This window comes from Agelaius phoeniceus, chromosome Z (assembly GCF_051311805.1).
Source record: "Agelaius phoeniceus isolate bAgePho1 chromosome Z, bAgePho1.hap1, whole genome shotgun sequence".
NCBI classification, from domain to species: domain Eukaryota; kingdom Metazoa; phylum Chordata; class Aves; order Passeriformes; family Icteridae; genus Agelaius; species Agelaius phoeniceus.
The window spans coordinates 74,681,056-74,704,465 of NC_135303.1; the positions used below are offsets into that span (position 1 = coordinate 74,681,056).

The following is a 23,410-nucleotide window of genomic DNA, read 5'->3' on the forward strand; positions in this document are numbered from 1 at the left end:
TAACAAATGGGATGAAAAAATTGTTTTGGCAGAGTATGAAAGAAATTGATGTAAGACAATTTAACATGTCAGAATTTTTCTTCTTTATCAAATTAACTGAAACTCAGGCAAAATCCTAGAAGTTAAGCTGAATCACTATTTTTTAGAATATCACCAAACAATTAAACTAAACTACATTTTCCAGTTTGACAAGTTAAGTGGCAAGATGAGATAACTGGCTATTACATCATATTTCAAGAGTACGAGGCAGAGAGACGACCTCATCTTTGGGAAGCACTGAATGTTCTGATCCAGGGCAGGTCTTGATATCTCAGCAACTGAACATGAGCCCAGCTGTACCAGCTTGGGAATGAGAAATAATGTGGTAAATGAAAAGCTGTCACTACATGGCAAAAACAGAGGAGCAGTTTGAAATAGAAAAGCTTATCTGGATTAGCCAAAATAGTTATTTAAATCAAACAGTGACTCAACTGACTGCTAATTTTGTAAAGAACATATACTAAATATCCTTGATCCATCAACAAACAACATTATTCAAATCAATTTAAGATTTGTTTTATGCAGGTTCAGTTTTTGAGCAAATCTCTGATCAGTTACAATATTTAGTTTTACATGCAGAGCTAATACCACATTTACTACCATGCTAAGTCAGTTAAATATTAATCATAACTAGAGAATCTCTGGCATGAACTGACAGTTTGTAGGGCACCACAGTATAACACACTTGTGTTTGGCAAGAACATGTGGCAAGAGGCAAAAGGAAGAGACACCGGACTGTAAAGCATATCACCAACACATGGAGACAGTAGGGGTTTGTGCCTGAATTATTTTTACAGTTCTGCAAAAGTATTTGTCCAGAACTACACATATATTCAAGGTTACAGATGAGAGTTTGTAGAAGCAGCAAAAAACACAAATTAGCCTGGCACCACTGCATTCTGCCCTGAATAAAAGACAACACATAGCTCTGATCTCCACAGAGCAAACAAGGAACTGTAGCTGTGACTCAGTCACAGTTTGGTCCTTGCTTTCCCTAGTCTACAAATGATGTAATTTGTACCAGCCCTTTTCCTGGTACGCTTCCCTTTGCCCTGCACCCCCACTCAGCTGTGCTGTCACTGAATCAGGACACAGAGCCAGTGCTCCATGCACTCCTTCCCACATGGACAGGAGCAGAAAAGCAGCAGCAGCTCTTTCCTCTGCCGCATTGGAATCCGCAGCATGGGCAATCTAGAAGCAATGGGACAAACTGGTGCCCCAATACTCCTCTGTGGAGGTTGGGCAAGCAGTTATATTTCAAACTTGAAGAGAAAGTAAAAATGAACAAGAGGTAAAAATCCAAAAGATGATGGCTTCTGCAAATGCTCAATTTTTTTTAATTGACTTCTAAGACTACTCCCTTCTATTTAAGGTCTTCGTAGCTCATTCTTTATATTGTCAAATTTTATTGCCTGTGGGAACTCAGAACATCACTCCGGGTGTCCAGAGTTACTGAGAGAACCCTTGGGGGTCTTGGAAATCCTGGAATGTTGCCAGGAGCGTCTGGTGGCTTGACTTCAATCCCTCTAGGGATGTGCCACTGTTTGAGGTCATGAGAGTCACTTGGGAGTGAATGGTGCAGGAATGATGTATTTACAGGGTGAAATATAGATTTTAGGGTTTTGGTACAGGGGGGTTATGGAGACAAGATGGAGGGATCAGGGTGTGTCTTGTCCTTCTTCTTTCTTCTTCTTGTCATCCATTTTCTGTGGTGATGTTGGCACTTGGGGATTGGTCCATGGTGAAGGTGCACTTGCTAATAAGGGTGAAAGGTATTGGGAAATAAAGGTAAATCTGTACGTAGTTTTTAGTATAAAATGTAAAATGTAATATAAGATGTATGTAGTTTTTAGTATAAAAAGACACGACCGCCCCGTGGGTGGTGAGAGTGCCCTTGGCTGCCTTGCAGGTCAGACCTCTGCTGGGCAGAAAGAAAATTCTGTAGATAAGAAATAATAAACAATCTGAAGACTGAAAAACTGAAGAGTCCAGACTCGTCCTTTGAAGCGCGGGCAGCCCCAGAACCACCTTACCCGTGTCTGGGCAGAGACAGACAGCCGACCGGACAATTGCCCTTTTACACCAAATAATAATCCTCTCTGGAATCATGCATAATTTACTATGCAAAACACTATTTAGTGCAACCTAAGTTACTGAATATGGCCCAAATCCTGGTTGTGATTCTGGACAACAATGGTGGGAAATATTTTGCTCAGAGACATGTTTATCCCTGTGCTTTTAAAATATTTTTTCCTTGAACCTGTTAATCATACTACAGCTTTTGGTGGCTTCAGAAGTAAATTACTCATGTGCTAAGCCATAATCTCTATGTAAGAATGTACAATCTCCATATCAGTGTTCTCATTTTACAACTTCTCAACTGAAGCATCTGAAAGCAGAGAGGTAAAACTATAACATGCAATGCCAACAGTGTCAAACAAAGCATTTTTCTAAACTGCATTCCATTCTCCTTAAAGAAATGTAAATTCTGTGTGAACTACTCTACATGAATGAACCTGCTTTTGATCTTACCATCTCTCAAATAAGTAATACTTAATATCAAACAAATGGGAAGAGCGGATATATTGTGGGAACTAAATAGAATTTAATTTCAATATAATTATTTGGGTGTTGAGAGGAAGAAACCTTATGCTTATTACAACTCACTGGAGTATGTTTTTTCTGCACTTGACAAGGAGTTTGCCAAAATGGATAATTATGGATACCCTAGAAATAGTTTGAAAGAATACAGTCATCGTCACATTAGGTTTTTGTAGCATTTCACCTTCTATCCAACTGTGCAATTCAGAACTCACTGCATTTTATTACTGTGTAATGAGTACATACTGCATGAGAAAAGCTGCCGTTCATTGTGGTTTTCAATTTCAACCTATTTTCAGGATCTTGATACTAACTGAAGGAACATGCAATTCTACTTTACTTCCCATTAAAAACTAATGTAACACACACATACAGAGCAACAGAGAGGTCTCAGTTCAAACTGAGATTTGTGGCTGTGCAGCCCTGTGTGTGCTACAGAGGAAGCAGCTTCTATATCAACAGGGAAGTGTTATCTAGTACAAAGACCTGTGTACACAAAGATGTGTTACTATGGGTTCACACCTACCACTTTCAGGATACCATGCTGATGGGTTCAGAGATAAACCACATTTCCCTCCAGACCACTTTCTCTTGGCATTGCCATAATTGCAAGTTTCCTCATTAGTTTTCTTACACTGCAATGAAGTCTGTAACTTTATTTCTGTCTCCATTCTAGAGATATGGCCTTAAATAATGCCAGATTTCTCAGATATCCTTGAACTTCAGGACATTGTCAGAAGTAGTGTGTAACTAGAAGATCTGTTATGGGAAAAAATAAAGGTTAGATTTCTAAATATATATCTATATATATATCTAAATATATCTTGTGTAATAGATGGCAGAATTCTTCAAAAGCCTCTGATGCCCTCTGAAATAAGAAAAAAAAAATCAAATAGAAGTTAGGCACAGAAAGGTCTGAAGAGACGTTTTCTCCTTGTCTTCATGAGCATCTTTTCATGCCTTTCCAAACAAGATGTGAAAAATCCAAAATATAAAGATGCCAGGTTTAAATTTTTTTCTGTAGCTGGAAGGAAAAGTGGGGGGTAGGGGAATATGCAAGACAGCACATTTACATTTAATTTGGAAATTTTTGGATGAGCTATACAGAAGGTGGACTATGGCTCAAAGAGTGGAAGGGAATAGCCTCTTAAAGAAATAATTTCTATGGATGGAACATCCTTTCTATAAAACAACTGCTATATTTCAAAATGACTTTTGTTAATAAATTCTAACAACATTAAAGCTGAGCAGGTGAACTAATACACATGTAAAGTGATAAATTATTAAATCTGCTTCCACAAAATAGCCTTTGATTAAAATTATTTTAATATTAGTAGCCTTTAAAACATTCTCATTAATTTAAAACTTTAAGGTCCTTAGACAGTGACATATTTCCTATTTGCCAAAACACTACATACATCTAGTTTCCTATAAACACAATAAAGAAATGTATTAGTCAACTTAGTTATTAATAAATATTAATTATTTAATGATAAATAATTATAATTAAATTATATTTTAACCAGTTTAACTTAGTTAAACTAGTTAAAATACAATATAGAGCTGCACAGGAATCAAGGTAATAATTTTCCTCAGCCAACCATATATGATCATACTCAATACACATATAACAGGACAGATGACAGGATGCTACAGTACTGCAAAAATATTTGTATTCAAGCTCAAATTCTCACTGTTATTAAGAAGTATATATACACATACTGTACACATGCTCAAACAGGACAAAGGTGTGATCCAGAATTCTATATCAAGACAGATGCCCTGATTACCATAGGAACAGAGTATGTTTAAGCAGAACATCACAAACAATATGATCTGCCATAATTCATCAAGTTATCACCCTTATCATAACTAAGCTGAGACTTGGCATATTTCAAGCTGTAAAAAAATCAAAAGGCAACCAACTGTTAACCAGTATCCCAGAAAATTATTTTAAAACCCAAGGCTTCCAGCATTAACGCTCCTTATGTAAGTGGCCAGGTTAGAAATAATGAAGGTGATGAGCAGCATTCATGAATTATGTCTAGCCAGACACAGAAGGCCAAGTAATTTCCTTCAAAAATGGGGAAAAAGGGCTGGGCACAAAGGAGGAAAGAAACCATTAGGGATGTGATATATTTAACACTGCACAAGATGACTTGGAGTATTCGTCCATAAAAAAAAAAAAAACCACAAACCAGGAGAGAGAAACTAAAGAGAGAGGTAAAGCAACTTCTGAGCAAAAATGAAAACTTTATAATGGAAACAAGCAAACAAACAAACAAAAAAAATCAGGTGTTTGTGGAAAAAAGAACGTCTTGATTACAAAACATTATCAAGTCTCAAGAAAATCACCAGCAGACTTAGCTTGATGTCATGACCCAATTATTCTGACCACTGTCGGGGAGGAACAACTCACATATGTTCTCACTTAAATGACTGGCATGTCCTGATGATTATGAATGACATTTTGTTAGCCTACAGTATTTACCAAACCACTGGTTCCCAACATGGGGTCATCAGTGTGATCAGTAAGATCCAACTACTTTGTGAAGCTGTAACTCTGCAATATTTTCAATTAAAAATTCATCATGAAACCCGGTAACCTGAGTAGTTGAGCACCCTCTATCATCAATAGCCAAGAGCTAATAAAAGATAAGACAAATAAAAGAACCCCCATATATATGATTCAAAAGGGGGATGATAGGCTAACAGAAGTGCAACAGAAATTGTAATAAGTTTAACATATGTCATTTGATATTAGAAAGAAAAAAAATGAAGGGCAAAGGACAGGAAAGAGAGGAAAACCATTCAAAAAAGTATTTTTACAGACTGCAAAGGTAGGAACATAGGCACAGCTCCAGAAACTTACGCTTTAGGATCTTTAGGGCTGTTACAATAAGATGATGACAGCAAAATGTCAATAAAGCAAAAACATAAAATTTGTGGGCTTTACATCCTTTTTCAGAAATAGTCTGGCCTCATGAGAAATACACAAAAGAACAAAGATTTGTTATACAGGATTTCAACATGGAATATGCCACAAATATTCCCTTGCTTCATAGCTGTCAAACAGCAGTTTATCATATCACCTTTACTGTCAAAAGGGGAATATAATGTGGAATAGCAGCCAGTAAGGTTTATGTAGCTAAAACACTAAATCAAATCAGCCCTACAAATAGGGACCAAACAACATGCTATGTGTACGTCTTTCACTATTATAGTTATATTAAGATGTAAGGATTTGTGCCACTTTCAAATTAGGAGAAAAGTAGATCATATATAGCACCCCAAACTATACTCCATAATAGAGAAAAATTAGGCTTTACTATCACATATTAAAAGTATGACTGGACCACTCTTTTCAAAATATTAGGAAGAATTTTTAACATATGTATATTTGAACTACTTTTTCTTATACAGGAAAAAATACGTTTAGAGATTACTTGAAAAGTTAACTATTTTCAAATTCCTAGTTTATAATTTCTGCTCTGTGATACGGTCAATGCACAGCCCTGCAGGTGAAGTACCTAGCTGCTAAATTATTTCTCAGATCTATTACCCCATGAAACTAAAAATATAAGAAGTCCTGTAACTCTGAACGCACCATTAGTCACAGCAATCTTTCATTCTCCATAAATTGCTTTTTCTGGAAGGTAAAATATTTAGAACACTATTGTTCCACAATTCTCTCACCTGTGGAGACTTCTTGCTCCCTATTTCAAAAATGAACCAACATCTCTAGCACCAGGAGTTTTATTGCACCAAGTCCAGACCCAAGGCTGCCTGTCTTGGAGAAGATTTACCTCAGAGCAACTATCAGAGCAGCCTGGCTCACAGAAATGATAGAACAAAAGACACATAACACTTCCCATCTTCAAACATCACATTAAGTGGTAATTTCAACAATAAAAGTTGTTTGCATACAGTTGGTATAAGCCAGAAGTAATTAAAATTAGGTCTGTCCAAACTTAGATGGAGCAACTGTTGTAGTATCAGTTCCATGGCTCTACATAAATAACTAGATTGGGGAGGAAAGGGAAAAAAAAATTAAAATTGAAAAAAAAAAACAAAACACATTTACTACTTCCCTGAATAGGTTTAAGGAGAAATTTAACTTAAACTTCTTTCATTCATGGATGTATTATAGTCCTTACTGTCTCTATAGCCTCAGCAGCAAGTGTGAAAGAGGGGCAGAGCGAATTAGTTGAAAAGCTGTATGTTGTGTAGGAGCTTGTTTCAATGACAAGCTTCCCCAGGTCATCTTAACTCACAGGCAGTCAGGACAACTTTTCATAGGCCAGGATGTTCCAGAAGATCTCAGTGACCAAATGGCTGGATATGCCAACATATCTTCAGGGATCTGAACTTGACACAGTTACTCCTGATGCAAGTCAAGTATCTGCCTCCTTGGGTGTAATTTTGAATCTTCTGCAGCAAACTGTGTCTCCTCTCTCATTATTAGCTGGTGCTTAACAACTAATAACAGAAATGCTGGGCAAGTCATGTACCTGTGAGCATGCATCTGCATACACAGATCAGCAGTCAAACTTGTTTCTGAACTCCTTACAAACTCATCAGCATAAAAACACTAGGGGACATTTCTCTGCTTTCTGTTATGGAAAAAGACACAGCCCCCTGTAGCATTAACACTGTAAAATGCTAGTGGAATTGGTTTTCCTGTTTTGATGACTCCACTGCCAGCTGGGATTGAAACTCACATTTTAGTATCAACTACCATGAAAAACACCTTACATTAATTAAAAAGCCATAGCAGTAATTTAAGAATTTTTTTAATTGAAGAGACTCTTTAATGGTTATGATCATCTTAAAGAGCCTATGTATATCATCTTAAAAGAATTCATACAGAGAATGACTAAAGAATAATGGAGTTTATTTTACTTTTTGCTAAGTGTTAGATATCTAGTCAGTGTGCATTTTCATCAATTAGGCAAGGAACATACTAAATTCTCCCCTGTAAGTGGCAGATTACTGCACAGATGAGTCCACTATAAATTAATTCTGGTAGTTTCATTTCACCAATTGAAAATTGAAAGACATTTCATCTCACCTCAATTGTGGGTGGATCTTCTCTCTTTTTTCTTATCCATGCTGAAAAAAACAATAAAAATCAAATGGATTGCTTTGAAGATCATAAACAGTATTAAAACTCAAAATTATTATTAATTTGTAACAGAAAGCAAGTATTTATGAAAAATTACAATAGAATTCACCACAACCTGGCAAACCTGTAATTTCCCAAAATGTAGGCACAAGATGTTATTTCCTGTTTCAATACTTGGTCTTCAGAGAAGGGAGAGGTGGGGGATGGTGTCACCGTTACGTGGAGACATTGGGCACAGTTTACATACCACCTTGGCTGTCAAAACAGGGCTTAAAAAGCAGGGCTTAGGGCACAGGCTTATTGTTGAGCTTGCAATACAGAGTTGAGGTACACCCTAAGAAAATGACAATCTGATTGATGGAAAGAACAGCCTTAGACCACTTTGGTGAAAAAGGATTCCTGTACATGCTTCAGATATTCTTTAAGCTGAAAAATTTTTATGTTACTACCAGGTAGAATTCCTTTACAGGAGTGAAAGGTATAGCCCCAGACCTGACTGAGGGACTGCAGAGCCTGGACTGAACACAACATGTGGCTCTGTGGGATTGCTCACTGCCAGGAGGGGCGGGTACTGTGACTGGGGGAAAAATCCACTGGAAAAGACAGCAGAGGAATTGAGGAATGAAAGCAGTGGTGATGAAAGCTGTCCTGTGGCTCAGGTTTTCTGAATGAGATCCATGGATATTTGCCTACACCCATCACTATCACTGCTGTTAGCTGGGACTGTCAGGCAGCAACAATCCAGACACCAAATCACAGACGCTGACAGGTCTCACTTTGTCAATGAATTAAGAGAGAGAGCTCCAACTATTACAGACATTATTTAGAGGAATGACCTGACACCACTTTTTAGAAATACCACTACTGTAGCATTTTTTCATGGCTTTTTAATCTACACATTTGTCTTTTCTGCACATATTTTTCAAATTAATTAGTAGCAGAATGCAAGTAGCCAGTAATGAACAGAATTACAAACATAAGGAAAGCCACTTCCAAGTGCTAAGATGCAGAAAAATGTTATTTCATATGTTTGTTTAGGTAATTAAGATTTTTGTTACTATGCTTAAAAATAGAGCAAAAATAACATTTTGCTATAACACACTCAAGTTCCTGGCCTCACCTGTTACCATCTATAAAATACAGAAATGCTTTAAGAAGTAAATATTCCATATTTTAATTTTCTAATACCATCTGCGCTGTATTTTGAAGGGAACCAGGGAATGATTTAGACAAGCCTAAAACACTAAAACCTGCACAGTCATAACATCATCTCATTTCTGAAAATGCAATTACATAGAAGGTGAAACACTAACACCAGCAGCAGTATGCAACTGGTTTTAGGGAGAATAGGTTCCAATTAACATAAGAACAAAGGGAGATGAAATGGTAGAACAGCTTGGAATTTACCCAGGATGGCAAGGCCAACAGCCTTGGTTAATGGTAAAGTTTAATGGTAAAACACCTGCAATACTTTTGTTCTTGTCTATCAGATGCCACTTCCTGAAGATATGTACTTTTAAATGTCTTTCTCAGACTACTTTTCTTAAAAGCAGTCCCTGTCATCTCTTCTCAGCATTCCTAACAAAAAATAGATCCAAATCTATTGTCATTGTGGAGAAGTGACAGAGCTATGAAGAGTTAGCATCACACTTCCTGCAAGTTTTATGTCAGTGGAAAGAAAAACAGCCCAATAATGTAATTCAAAATACAACTAAGTGACTGTCTATTAAAACTATAGAACTATAGAACTTTTTGCATGTACCTGTAGTAGCACTTACAAACATTTAAATTCTACTAGGATTTCAAACTGCAAAATCTGGTAAGATGAAAGACTAAACTGAGACTGTCACTTCTCAGCTGGCAGCCTTGCATACACTCTGTAACAAAACCAACTATGCTATAGAAGAAAATCTTATCACATAAGCGTTTCCTCCTGAAGGAAGTTACCTTTGTCCATACTCAGCAACAGTTTCAGATTACTGAAATACTTGGCAACATCATTCAGAAAAAAGTAAAAAGCAGTAGAGATTTCAGATACAGCAAAGTGTGTATACTAGACACTAATCAATAAAAGATACAGCTGGAGAAAGGCAAAAATACTAGTTCAAAATGTCTCATAAAAAGTAAAGCATAAACCATCAAAACTTAACAGATTACTTTCAGTGAAATATCATCTTCTACCTTGCCATGCCTTGCTTCTGACCTGTGGAAGGATAGTACCACTGTTTTCAATCCCACAGCTCTCAATATGTAACAATTGCTTTACTTTATTTGAAATTGCCAGTATTTTCTTAAAACACCAGCTGCATTTTAATTTCAGATCATTATGATAACTGATCACTAAAGAAAAAATTTGAAATAAAAATTAAGCTGCAGCCAAAAAGTACTGCTGAAATATAAACAGTACAATAGATTTTCTTTCAAGACCACTTGTGACTTTTAGCAGTTTTTTGACTAATGATTTTCAGATGAATGGAATACTTCTAGCAAATGATTTTATAATTTAATTGTCTACCTCATTTTAAAAGCTGCAAACAAAACAGTGAAGGGTAACACAACCACATATGTCCTGTGAACAAAGTCCGTGAAATAAGGACCACTCTACAATACATTATCATTCATTAACTGAACTCAGTACCAACACTCAAAAGCAAAGAAGCAAACGTTAATTTAGGAAGAGTTTTTGTATCAGACATTCCATAATACAACTGCATCTATTTAAATACATAAATAATGCACACAGTTTTAACACTGTGCTCTTTTTCTTTCCAGATATAACAACACTTGAATACTTGGCTTTATTTGAGCTATTAACCTTTCTGTTTTCTAATAAATGTCAGGGGTACTAATCTTTTTCAGCTTAATGGTACAAAAAACTTGTTGGCACAAATATTGATACTATTTTCTGAATTACTACAAGTAAATTAATTTTAATATCTCTCGTGAACTGCACAAGAAAGTCATTATCAAATGAAAGATTTCTTCACTGCCATGTAGCTGAGGGAGGAATATAGTATGAAAACTTACTAAAATATTTGTAAATCCATAAGATGAAGTTAGTTAGACTTAACATTATCATACTCCTCTGTGCAAATCCACTTCTCAAATATTCTTCATAAAGCTCAAGAAGAAATATGAGCTTAAAAGCAAAGAAAACATTTCAGTATATTTTAGCACAATGCAGTTTAGCATACACTAGTTTTATCAGTCTTTCAAAAGAAACACATTTTACTAATATTTCACCTGACCACTTAATCTTTGGGGATAAGAATGGGAGGACACTTAATTCTCACCAGTTTTTATGTAGTTGTCTTTGAGACAGGAGAATTTTTAAAAGCCTTTCAAATCCTTGACTTTTAAGTTATCAATAAAATTTTGAGCACCCAACACACGGTTCAAAAAAAGCACCAACACCTCATAACTCAGGTGTAAGAGAAATTCATGGTAGCAAAGGGAGAATGAAGGTGTACAAAAATATAACCAATTTCCTACTGAGTTAGCACTATGTTTAACAAAATTCAAGTAAATAATATGTTGAAGTTTATATATTTTGCATTCTCTTTATATATCTGCATATATCCAGATACAAAATACATATATCTGTGTATACAGTTGAGTAAAGAAAAAGTTCTTGTACTTTTCTTTATGATCTGCATTAAACCTCACTGAATGCACTTTTAAATTACTCAACAGCTTTATACTATAGTCAAATATTTGTTCATGGAAACAAGGTAGGTAGGTAGGTGCTATATTACATTATATTTGAACAACATATGCACACATATATATACTTAATTAAAAGTTGAGAGTTATAGCTGGGAAAAAGTTTTTCATTACATTCCCATTCCCCAAGCTAACAAAACAAAATGCCTTTGCCATTGTCAGCCAAGATATTTTAAACCTGGCAGAGAAGATAACATGTATGTACTGAGTGCAACCAAAACATCCCCCCTGCATACCAAAGCTTTGGCAAAATGAATCATTGCCCCCATTTAAAACTGCTGCTTCTAATTTTATTTGGATGTACTCATGTTAACTCCACCTTTGTCTAAAAGGAATTTTGCAAGTAAGCTGGACATTTCCTACCTTGAGACATTCGCATTCTTTCATCAGCACTCATTTGCATTCTTATTAGTATGCATGAAATTTTCATTGAACTTTAAGTCTCCTACTGGCAGATAACACACTGCAATGGCCATAAAAGTGAACATGCAAATTAAGACTCCCATTAATCACTAAATGTTACCAAGAAAAAGAAAAGAGAGATTAGGAGTAGATGGCAATAAAATGCTGTATGAAGCACACCTTCTCCTGAATCTCTGTGGTATGTAAAATTTCAGATGTCCCCTCATGAGCACTACTGACATGTCTTGAGGAGGTAAATTACACATACTTAAGTAGGTGAAAATTCAGAACTAAAATACAGAAATGTTATCTGTTGTGTGCATCCATACTGCCTAAGGAAAAGTAGGCACTCACACTCTGAAGTAAAATATAAGAGGCTTCACTGAAACAAAACCAGGCAATATTTGTATTATTATTGTATACAAATATTCGTATATGGATTGCATTCTAAATTTAAAACTACAGCACAAGAGGAAATACACTTTTGGATTTTTAAAATTAAAATTCAAGATGTACAAAGAGCTATCACTGAGGATAACACAAGGGATTCTGTTTTAGCTTTACAGAAGCCTTAATGGACACTTCAGAACTTTTAATATTCAGAGGTCTGAGAATGTAGATAATTCAATCCTCCAGAGCACTGAAAACTAACATCTTTCGGATAAAATTTCCAGATGAGTCCTTCAGGAGTAAACCCTTGGCCTTGTATTCACTAAACTCCCAGGATCAGTACACAAACAACCTCTCCAGAGTCAAAGAAACAGCTTGCACAGGTTGAGTCTGTGATCTAGATGATGCTTTATAGCTTTTTACTTGGTCTCCTTTACTTTATTACACATTTAAAACTTGATAAACACAGTACCAGAATCAGTTCCTTATGTTACCAGTCCAAGTTGAATGTCTTAGGTACAGAATGAAATTTAACTTGTCCCCTCTTCCAATTTCTCTACAGCCTGTTCCCACTCCTTACACTAGCCTTTGTCCCTGGTTTCATGTAAGTTCTCCTCAGACAAGTGATGCCTGTAAGTATTTCCAGGGATGGTACTTTCATTAATTTTGGTCATAAGAGGTTTCTTTTTCTAGTCATACAGTCAGCCATACAGTTGTGCAGGGTAACAAAGAAAGGGAAAGGGTGCTGGGATGACTGCTTTTAAATGAGGTGGCCATTTAGAACTGTCTACAAATAAAAAACCCTGAGTCCTGGCAGAACAAAGACAGTACAGGTAAAAGCAGCTCTCTACAGGTCCTAAGAAAAGGAGATAAGGCAACAGACTCTTCAGCACAGTCCTAAAAGTGAAAAGCCTGAGAGGAATAGGAAGAAGAGCCAGCCAAAACTTAAGCAGAGGCCAGGGATGTCAAAGTACATACACAGGGTTTGGAGAGGAGGCACCTGGAGATGTAAGCATGTGCCCAGCAAAGTCCAAGAGCAAAGAGAAAACAAAATAGGAAATATTAAATAAGATTCTAACCTTATATTTATCTTTTACTGTTCAGAGGAAACAGCAAGTATTTTAGAACTCCTTCAGCAAAGTCTCAGGCTATTTGCTGGAATGATCAGCATCCATAATAGCACGAATTATAATGTGAACACCCACAGAAAGAATGTACTGGGATATTTCAAGCATCTGGACAGAAGAACACACAGTGAAAGTTCAGCACAGGTCCTGTGGGCCTGGGAAACTTCTTGACCAATGTTAAAGAAGAAAAAATTGGGACAGAAATGTAATGAGCATTTCAGCAAAGTGTCTAAAAATCTTGAATTAAACTTTTCTTACTAGATAACTGGCTTCTATAGTTGTATTTGAACTACTACTACACTTTCCATTCCTTCTCATTTTCAACTAATTCATAATTTCTTTTTTAGAGCAGGCAAAAAAGAAATAGTGATAAATGGAAATTCAGAGCATCCTAAATCCCTTACACCCCACAATATGTAGCTAAGACATAATAGGTCTTTCAACAGCTTCTCTACCCACAGCAGAAGTACCAGTTTTGGCTTGTTAAATTTCTACATCCATAAAACCGTTTGCAAAAGTTAGACTAGCATTGGACAAAAAAGTACAGGCTAGCCTTTTTTCCAGGATTCCCATCTTTATCTCTCAGAAGCATACACTACACACCCTTATGGTTAATAAACGCACTGGGGAAAAAAGCATGCATGTATCTCTTCTTTCTAGAGAAATTCAGTAGTGTTGTGGTTGAGGAATGGGACTCCCCAGTTTACTCCTCCCACAAAAGTTCCCCAAACCACACTGCCAACTGCTTGCTCCCTCTCCCCTCCTCTTCCACCCTTCCCCACTGAGGGTGGCCCGGGAGGAGGATGGGAGGCACAAAAGGGAAAGATCATGGGGTGAGATAACAATTTACTGGAAGCAGCAGTGAGATAAGAAAACAAACATAAATTAATACTCATAATAAAAGCATACAAAAGAGAGGGTAATTTACATGCAAAATGCTCACCAAGGATGATCTCAGATGACCACAGCCATGTTTTTTCCCAATCAGAAGCCACACCTTTTTTCTCAGAAGCCAGAGTCCCCTTCCCCTACTCCCAGCAATGACCTAAAGTAGTATTGTATAACATCTGGATTCTGGCCACAACCTGTTAGCCACACCCTCTCCTGGTGATTGCAAAAATTAACTCCATCCTTGGCCAAAATCAGGACAAGTACTTAAGAGGAAAAAACTATTACTCTATCTGCAAACTGCAAATTTTCTTTTCCTCTGTGAATTCCTTGCTGACAGTGTATTTGTATTTTCTGACAGTATCACAAAGAGAAAACCCCACAGTTACGAAGATGAGGAAGTTAAGCAATAAAATTGTAAACATAGCTCACAACAACAGGACTGGCCAGGTAATAGCTTCTTCTCTAAAACAAATCTGAACAGGATGCCTTGATTTGAAAAGTGTGTCTCAGGTCTGCCAGCTGCAGCTTTTTAGACAAGGCCCATATACCCTTGAGGGCACATGGTAATTGACTTTAAGGTCTTGTCACACACAACATCCCAAAAATCTGCAATTTTCAAGACACCACACTGTCAAATCCCATGGATTTGTGCTAAATTTCTGAAGAGAGATATAGCAGAGGCTTTTTAGTGCTACACTGATCCCAATAGCATGAAGCAATGGGTTTGTATAGCAATTTGTTTGAACACTGTAGTCTAACCCCATTTGGGAAAGGATGATTAGCCCACACCCGTCTGAGACAGTCTGACTGTCCGCGTTGTGTTCTTGAATTCCAGACAAGTGCAGACAGAGACTACCAAATTGTCCTGGATGAGAATTCCTTCACAAGAGAGCAGAGTTACCTGAAGCTTCATATATGCTTCTTGGTGTCTGTGGGGCAGTGTTTGCATGACAGTCACAGAGAACTAAGATGAGCTCTAACTGATAGCTAGAGAACTTCTGGATGAGGAAAACGACCTTCAGAAAGCTGGATGAATAGCATTCATCCATTCAAGCACCAGATGATTTAGTTAGGACCAGCCTATCAGGTTGCTGCTCTCCTTCAGCAGATGGCTCTCTTGGACTGACAAAGAAGCAGAAACAGCCAGAGCAAGACTTGCCAACCCCCTGTGGGTACTGCAGCAGTAGAAGACAGAAACTGTTGATACCATGGTTTCACCATAGCTGGCAAACACTGCCAATAGTGTTGAAACACTTTCAGAAGCTTTCTGCTCTTAATACTAGCCTCAGTTGATCACAACAAAAATCCTAGGAATTAGTGCAGTGACAATGATAAAAAACAAGGTAAGAATGTTTTCTATTTCTCTCCTGACTCCATTAAGGAATATAATGGGCCTGAAGTTTTCTTTTTGTTCAGTATCATCTCCCTCAGAGAAGAGCATCAAGCACAAAAGAAAGAGAATGAGGTAAAGCAAGTATAATAAGACATTTCCCAAATGTTGTAGACTCAATTCATTTGCAGCTCATTGACAAATTAAACCACAGTAATATCTGTGTATAAGAACAGTTTTTCTTCCACCAATACTTTTAACCTCTTACTAACTCGTGCAAACTTCCAGCAAGTAGAATAGTCCATGACAAGGAATTCCAGAGCTAAATTACATACTGCTTAAAATCTGTTTGCTTTAAACCTAATAATTTCAGGGAGATGTCAAGGTATTTTACTCTCCCAAAAGCATGTTGAGTAATGGGTAGCCTCTACATAGTATTTCAGGGATTCCTTGCTTATACTATTTCAGGGATTCCTTGCTTATATTGCAGAGTCCTAGATTTCAAGTCACGTTTAACCCCACACTTGGCTCAAGCACCTAACAACTTCAAAGACCAACATATACTCCTCTTGTTTTTCTCTAAGAGCTGATCAGCTAATCCTAAGGAAATGTGCTAACTTCCTTGAAATGTTCATTACATCCCAAATTTTCAGACAAGAATTTAATCAGTAGCACTTGGACAAGATGGTTACTTACTTACAGGTTCTCCAACTCTCTACTAGACTGCTCAAGAGAGAGTATAGGAAACCAAATACACCATAAAAAAAGCAGCCCCATCACTGGTGACACCAATATGTACATCAACTGACTTACATATTAACACTGCAGTGAAGGAATAATAAGGAAGTTTTGTTTAATGCACTTCATGCTGGTTATTCAATCAGATCCTCCACAGGCATAAATATTTTCACATTTAATAGGAGTAAGTCATCTCACATAGGCTTTACTTTCATTAAGTACTGACTTCTCAAACAAAATTTATCCTATTTTTAAAGAGGCTACTTTAAGAATTTATATTGTTATGCAGTTAAATAAAAGCCTGCCTTTCCAAAAATTAAAAAAACAAATGACTTGTTCACATATCAGGCTTTCCATTAAAAATACAGAGCCTACATTCAATGGCAAAATTTTCTTGAAATAAAACCAAAATATTTACCTTCCCATTCTGCTGGAAAGTCACCAATTTGATACTGATATGCTTCACGATTTACTGCTTCTACAAATCTTCTTTCCGGTATAATCTGCCCTAAAGCAGAAAAAAAAGAATGAAAAATACATACATTTCTATTAAATATTTTCTATATAATCTTATATAGTTATATATAAATATATTATATAAAATATTTAAATATACTTACATATTTTTATACAATAGGTATTTTGTATTATATATTTCTACATAAATTTATAATTGCTGATCACCTTATCATCTTGAAAGAATGTATTTATTCATGTGAGTGCAATGACATACAGGATGAAAATGAAAGATTAAAATACTGAGAAAATTATTACCATCTAGACGTCAATTTGAAATATTATATTTCAGTAACTTCAAGAAAAGCTTCCATGTTCTATTTTGAAGTTACTTGTATTATTGATTATGAAAAACAGGACTCAAAGATCACTGGTTAGGTTTGCAAAGCTATCAGGCCACATCATCTCCAACTACTGGCATCTGCCTTGTGCTTGTGAGACTTTTCACAACTGCCTATAAACTAAATATTTTCTTTGTTAAAAACCAAAAACCAGAAGGTGGGAATCCGACAGGGAACACTCAGTATATTGAAAGGGGAGACAGTGTGGGGAACCTGAGTCTACATCCCACATTCTGATTCTATTACTGCCAAAGAAGAATTAAAAACTTTGAACTGTAGGGTGATTGAACAGTCAGCAGATTGACTGTCAGATATTATGCTACTTTATGGAGAAAGAGTATTTTAAATTGCTTTTTAAATTAGCAGGTACTGGAAATATATGCAAGGTTCCCATCCCTCATAGGGGAAAAACCCAACAGTATTCCCTAGGCTCTTTCTACCAGCTTCTTCTCCTCCTGGGGTGCTGATATGCCGAAATTTGACATTTTGAGGAAATATTAAGTATATCTGCATGAAGTATTTTATTTCATAATGAAGTGATTAATGCAGTTCATTCCAGTATGCTTTCAACAAGTATTTCAACTGAAGTTATTTTAAAACTGATACCAGTTGGGACTTGGAACCATTAGTAGCTAAACTTCACACTATTATTCATAATTAAGTATTTAATAGAATAAAATAAGAACTTTTATATAATGTGAAATTCCTTTTTCAAGATTTTTCTTTAGCTTTATATTTTTTTTAAGCAATGCAACATTTTTATTTTTTCAAGATATGCAATCAGGCAAAGAATATTGTGTAGAATGCCTTCGTCTTCAAAATTAGATATTTTTAATCAATTTTGGAAGTTATAAAATTGATACTTATTTGTTTTATAAGTATACAATTCCTATAAGTTTATGAAATTATAGTTCATACCTAGCTGTAACACAATTTTTTTTCAACAACGCCATGGATAATTTAATTTCTTACACTGTTCATCTACAACAGTGATAAACTGTTGTTCATCAACAAAAAAACAAAAACAAAAACTACAGAATTACTTTCTTCCCATGCAGAAGATTTCCAGAAAAGCTGAAGAGGTATCTAATTAGGGCTGATCCTATACAAGTTTCAGAAAAAAACACTCTTCTCCAATCTTGTAAAGTTACTAGACTTTACTGTAAGAACAGCACCTTTAAAAAAACTGTTCTTAATTTGAGTATTACACTATCTGAATAAAGCACCATTAGAAAGAGTAGTGAAGAACTGTTTTTTTCTAACTGCCACCACAACTTGTGACTGATATTCTTAAACAAAATACTCCAGTTCTTATTCTGCTGCAAGCTTTCATAAAACTCACATAAAAACTCATCCTCCAGATCCCACAGTCAAATCACGCTGTAGAGCCAAACTCAGAAATTATTTCCCAAATGTGTTATTTTGAGTACTGCTGGTGGCTTTTAAGCCTCTCTGCATTTGTGATGCACACACATGACACTAATTAACTTCAACAGTCTGATTTGCCTTATCCCCTAGGATTTTTTTGGCAGACCACCACTGACAAATAATTTACATAGGCTTTTGTAGGCAAGATCACACTGAGGCCTCTTTAGATGTAATTAAAACATTTTACAGTTTACGAAAGTGTTTTTCATACTAAAGATTGACTTTATTGAATGTTCTGCTTCCTATTAATTCATCCCTGTATTGTCAAACAAATACTTGGGTCTTTGCTACAGCAATGCAAGAAACTTCACTTGTAAGAGCATACATATGAAACAATTAAAAATAGCACTATCAGAACAGTTTTAACTTTAAAATTAACCTCATTTTCATGTGACCACCGGATGTTAGAAGCACTGAAGAACCATAAATGCATCAAGTTGGGATTATATACATAACACAATATATCCAATTGCATCTTAAAAAAATAGCAGGTCACTTCAGAAAGAATTTAGCAGATATACAGAACAGTAACAGAATATCAGATACAACATCATTTTACACTGAACGCCAAAGTAGCCAAGATTTGCAGAAATTTTCAAGCCTGCAAAAGGCCAAGAAGACTATGTAATTGACAGATGTTTCAGCAAGTGATACAGTATTTACATATGTTACATTTATATATTTTCTCACTTCTCATATTTTCTCAAAACCTTTCAGTCCCAATCTATTGAAAAACCAATGCTTCATGACTGAAGTGAATTTGTATAAAAGTCCCAAAACAAAAGTGTTTAGCAGAAGTTTGTGGCCTGCTGGCATAAGAAGGGGATAGTCAAATCCAGCAAAGGAAATACTCAGTGAAACACAAAGGGGTAGCCAATGTATAATGAAGCAGTTTCTAAATTTCTACAGCCTTCTCTATACATTAAGGAGACCAGAAACCAGGTTATATTTTCACAAAAAATCCCATGGTTAACAGCAGATAAGCACAGATGTTTTAAAATTAATATTTTAATTTTTCAGTAACTTCTAAGGAAGAGTCTTTCTATGGCAAAATATCCCAGTTAATCCACGACAGTCATTAAATATTATATATGTGTATTTACATTTAGAAAAAGCCTTGAAGAAAATTGAAGAACCTTTCAAATGAAAATAATGAATCCCAAAATTGTAGTGTTCTATGAACAAATTATTACTATTCTGACATCAATTTTGGGGGAAAAAATGCATACACACTAAAGATCTTCAGGAGTCCTAGCTTGATTTTCGCTGTTTACAAAAGCATTATTTGAAAAAGATTTCCTGTTAACCCTCAAGTCTGTACAATGTGTACAGCTAAACAAACTATGGCACACATAATGAGTGAGAGCAGAAATGGGACCAGGAACAGGGAACTGGATGTTTCTGGTACCTGAACTGAGCTACCTGAACAAGAGCCCCTGCCAGATATAAAATATTGGCATGTTTTGCAGTCTGCAAATTGAAATAGGATCTCCCTCTCACACACTACTATGTGATAGTAACAATTCACATTCAAAATGAATGAACATCAGATGTTCATGAGAACTCAGAACCAGGACTCTTTTGGCTTGCTGATTTCAACAACTGCATGCTAAGAGTCCATGGAAGAAACACTCCACTAAGATGTTGGGGTTTTTTTAATGCACGGACTGAACTTGCAGCATTTGTGAGTTTAAGGCAAATGATTTTGCACAGCATCACTCTAAACTTCATGAAACATGCATTTCATGTTTATTACAATTTAATTTCATTACATTACAATTTAATCTCTTCAAATTACAGAGCACTTCAGTAAAAAGCATACCTTTTTACTGAAGTGCTCTGCAATTTGAAGAGATTAAATTGTACTTCATTCACTAACAGCCTATTATTGTCAGCAGCCCAACATAAACTTCACTTACTCAAAACAAAGGTTTCTAAATTTTTTTCAGCAGTATCTTACAACACTCAAGTAACAGGTCACCCATTTATTTTCTGTTTGGTGACCACCAAATAAACTGTAGTTTTTGCTAAATGTGACGTAGTACTTAAATTACCAAAGCACCTGAACTATGAGCAGTTCTTAATACCAAGCAAAGGAAGAACTACTTCTCTGAAAGTAACAAATGCATCTATAGGCTGCAGGCGCAGCCCATCAGTATGAGAACAGGATCAAGAGTTTTCATCTCCACTGAAGAACGGAAAAAAGCTTGTCATAAAAGACAACCCTTTTAAAGGTGAGTATTAGTTTGTGAAAGCCACTATCTTTTCTTTGCATAGATTTTTATCTGAGAGAGTCTGTTCACTGATGACTGTGTTTGTGTTACCTCATAATCATATTTCCAGTGTTTCTGCAATAATTATCTTTACTTTAGGAGAGATATAAATATTTTAAAATAATACCTTTTTCCCAAAGAATTATGGGGTTTTCCAAATTTAGACTGCTGTGAGGTTAATTAACTTTTGCTTAGTGACAAATTAATAACTTCCCAACAGTTCATTATATTCATTCATACAATAAATACAGTATCCTGAAATACAAAAAAATGAAGTATTTGAATTTAACATCTATCACTTACAGATGTAGTTACATTTTCCCCAATAAATAACACACTTGAAATCATATAAAATGCTTTATGCTTTATAAAATCATAACAGAAATACATTTGAACTTTTAAAAGCCAGCAAGGCCACAGATGTTCAATGGTTCCGATTTCCATTAACCTGAAATTAACCAGATCAGCGAATTCCAGTTTTACAGCAATGCAGGATCAAGCAACTCAGCAAGTCCACAAGAGCTGTAAACACCAGGCACTCACAGTCAAGAATTGTGTTTCAATTTTTGCTACTTATATTTACATTTTAACAGCAATATATTTGGCTTTCCAGAGTTGCCTGCAAGTACTAATTTCTTCCCAAAATAAGACACATTTCCTCAGACTTCTGAAAATTTGAAGCCAGGGAAATTTGGGAGCATGTACTGTCAAAGAAAAAGGCTGACATACACTACAAAAATCACACTCCCTTTTCACTTCCCAAGAGGATTGCCAGCTGACAAAGTCAGTAACTTCCTCTGGGATCAGTGCCCATGGAGTTCATGTATGTTCACACAAATCTTGTGTTTTGAAAACCTGCTGTATCTTAGACTGTGGCATTTAAAATAAGTAATATTTGTTCGAGAAACAATTTCCTTCAAGGGACAGAATATTCCTTCTGCTAAATATCCACTGCCATTGTAGCCCCTGGGCTCTCTTAATCTGGGTGCAGGATGCAGCACCACCAGAGCTGCTCCCTGCTCACTGGAAGGCCTTGTCTTCCTCATCTGTGAAGCCCATGTCTTTAAAAAGAAGCACTGTGTTGTAAATGAGACTACAATAAGCCTACTAGAATTACACAACATTACATTCTTTTGGGAACACAAGTGCAAATGATACTAATACAAATGACAGTTCCTTGGAAAGCTGATGGGAAGCTCAGTGCTCTGTCACAGAGAAGCATTCTTCCAACCGTTCTTTTGGTTTCTTTTGGTCCATCAGATTCAAGAAATGCTTTTCTACCAATTACTGTCAAAATGTGAATAAATCCAAGAATGAGGTGGTTAATTTATTCTATAAATGCATGGAAAATGGCTTAAAATGGGAACTTAGCATGTATAAAGGGAATTTAGCGGGTAGATAGAAAGTGCACAATAACTTGTACTTGTATAAATAAAAACATAAGGCAGGGAGATAAAAAGGCAGTGATACAGGGGAGAGAAACGGGTAAATGACAGGAAGAGTATGAATTGTAAATAAAATTAAAAGGAACTCACAGCTGTGAAGAACATCCATTCTGCAATATGACCCAACACAGCAGTGTTACGGACTGGTTTGGATGATTCATTACATTTCCATTAGAAATGAATTTTCAATGAATCTTTTGCAAAAACTCATTTACCATCTCCAGAATACTTTTTTACTTTTTCCAGAATAAATAGAACTATTACAACTAGCTGCACATACATTCTCAGGGTACTAATGCTACTTTTGGGGGTCAATATATTTTAATGAATTTTACAAAAGGATTACAAGTGTGAGATATGCAAAGAAAATTCAGTCTTATACAAGGTCTGAACACAATTACAGCTAATATTGTACTGCACTTGAAGGATTAAAGAATATTGGTACTTCTGTTTTACTGTGTTTGCTTTTCATTGTGGAGGTTAGGGAAGAATACACCTGTTTCAGCCACAGATGTTCAATGGTTCCAATTTCCATTCCGATTTCCATTCTGATTTCCATTCTGATTTCCAGTCAACCCAATAGTGAAACTTCTGAAGAAAAGTTAGCTAATGTCCTTGAGATGTATTACCCACTTCATGTATATGCATATCCTACAAACATTTAAAGAGCCTTAAACGTTATTCTTTTTTCTACAAAATGGCATTTTTAATTTACATAGAAATAAAAAATGTTTAGTTTATTTGGTTAGGGTTCTAAATTAAACAAGTATTTCAAAGGTTTTAAAACTTTTTAAAACAATGTTAAACAGCACATACTAGTAAGCAATATTTTAGTTGATTAATAGCAATATAAAATCATTTACCATTCAACAGGTTGTTGTTTTGGGGTTTTTTTATTACCCTCTAGCTTTACATTGTTAGGTTACTTTAAAAGCTCTCTTCAAAAGTTTGTTTCTTTAAGCTGGCCTTTGTGCACGCACCCATTAGTTAAGGTACTTTCCTGCAACACTGATCTGGAGGAAAAAAACCACATAGTTTAGC

At 35.8% G+C, this 23,410-nt stretch overlaps 1 protein-coding gene across 1 annotated transcript in view; it reads right to left on the bottom strand.

The window, feature by feature from the left end:
* The window catches only part of NDUFAF2 (NADH:ubiquinone oxidoreductase complex assembly factor 2), a 58,586-nt gene that overhangs the window by 6,058 nt on the left and 29,118 nt on the right, over nucleotides 1-23,410 (bottom strand). Inside the window, exons 2-3 of the mRNA XM_054651874.2 lie at nucleotides 16,785-16,874; nucleotides 7,712-7,752 (exon numbers count right to left, since the gene is read on the bottom strand). Coding sequence (XP_054507849.1) covers nucleotides 7,712-7,752; nucleotides 16,785-16,874 — 131 coding nt within the window. The remainder of the gene's footprint in view (nucleotides 1-7,711; nucleotides 7,753-16,784; nucleotides 16,875-23,410) is intronic.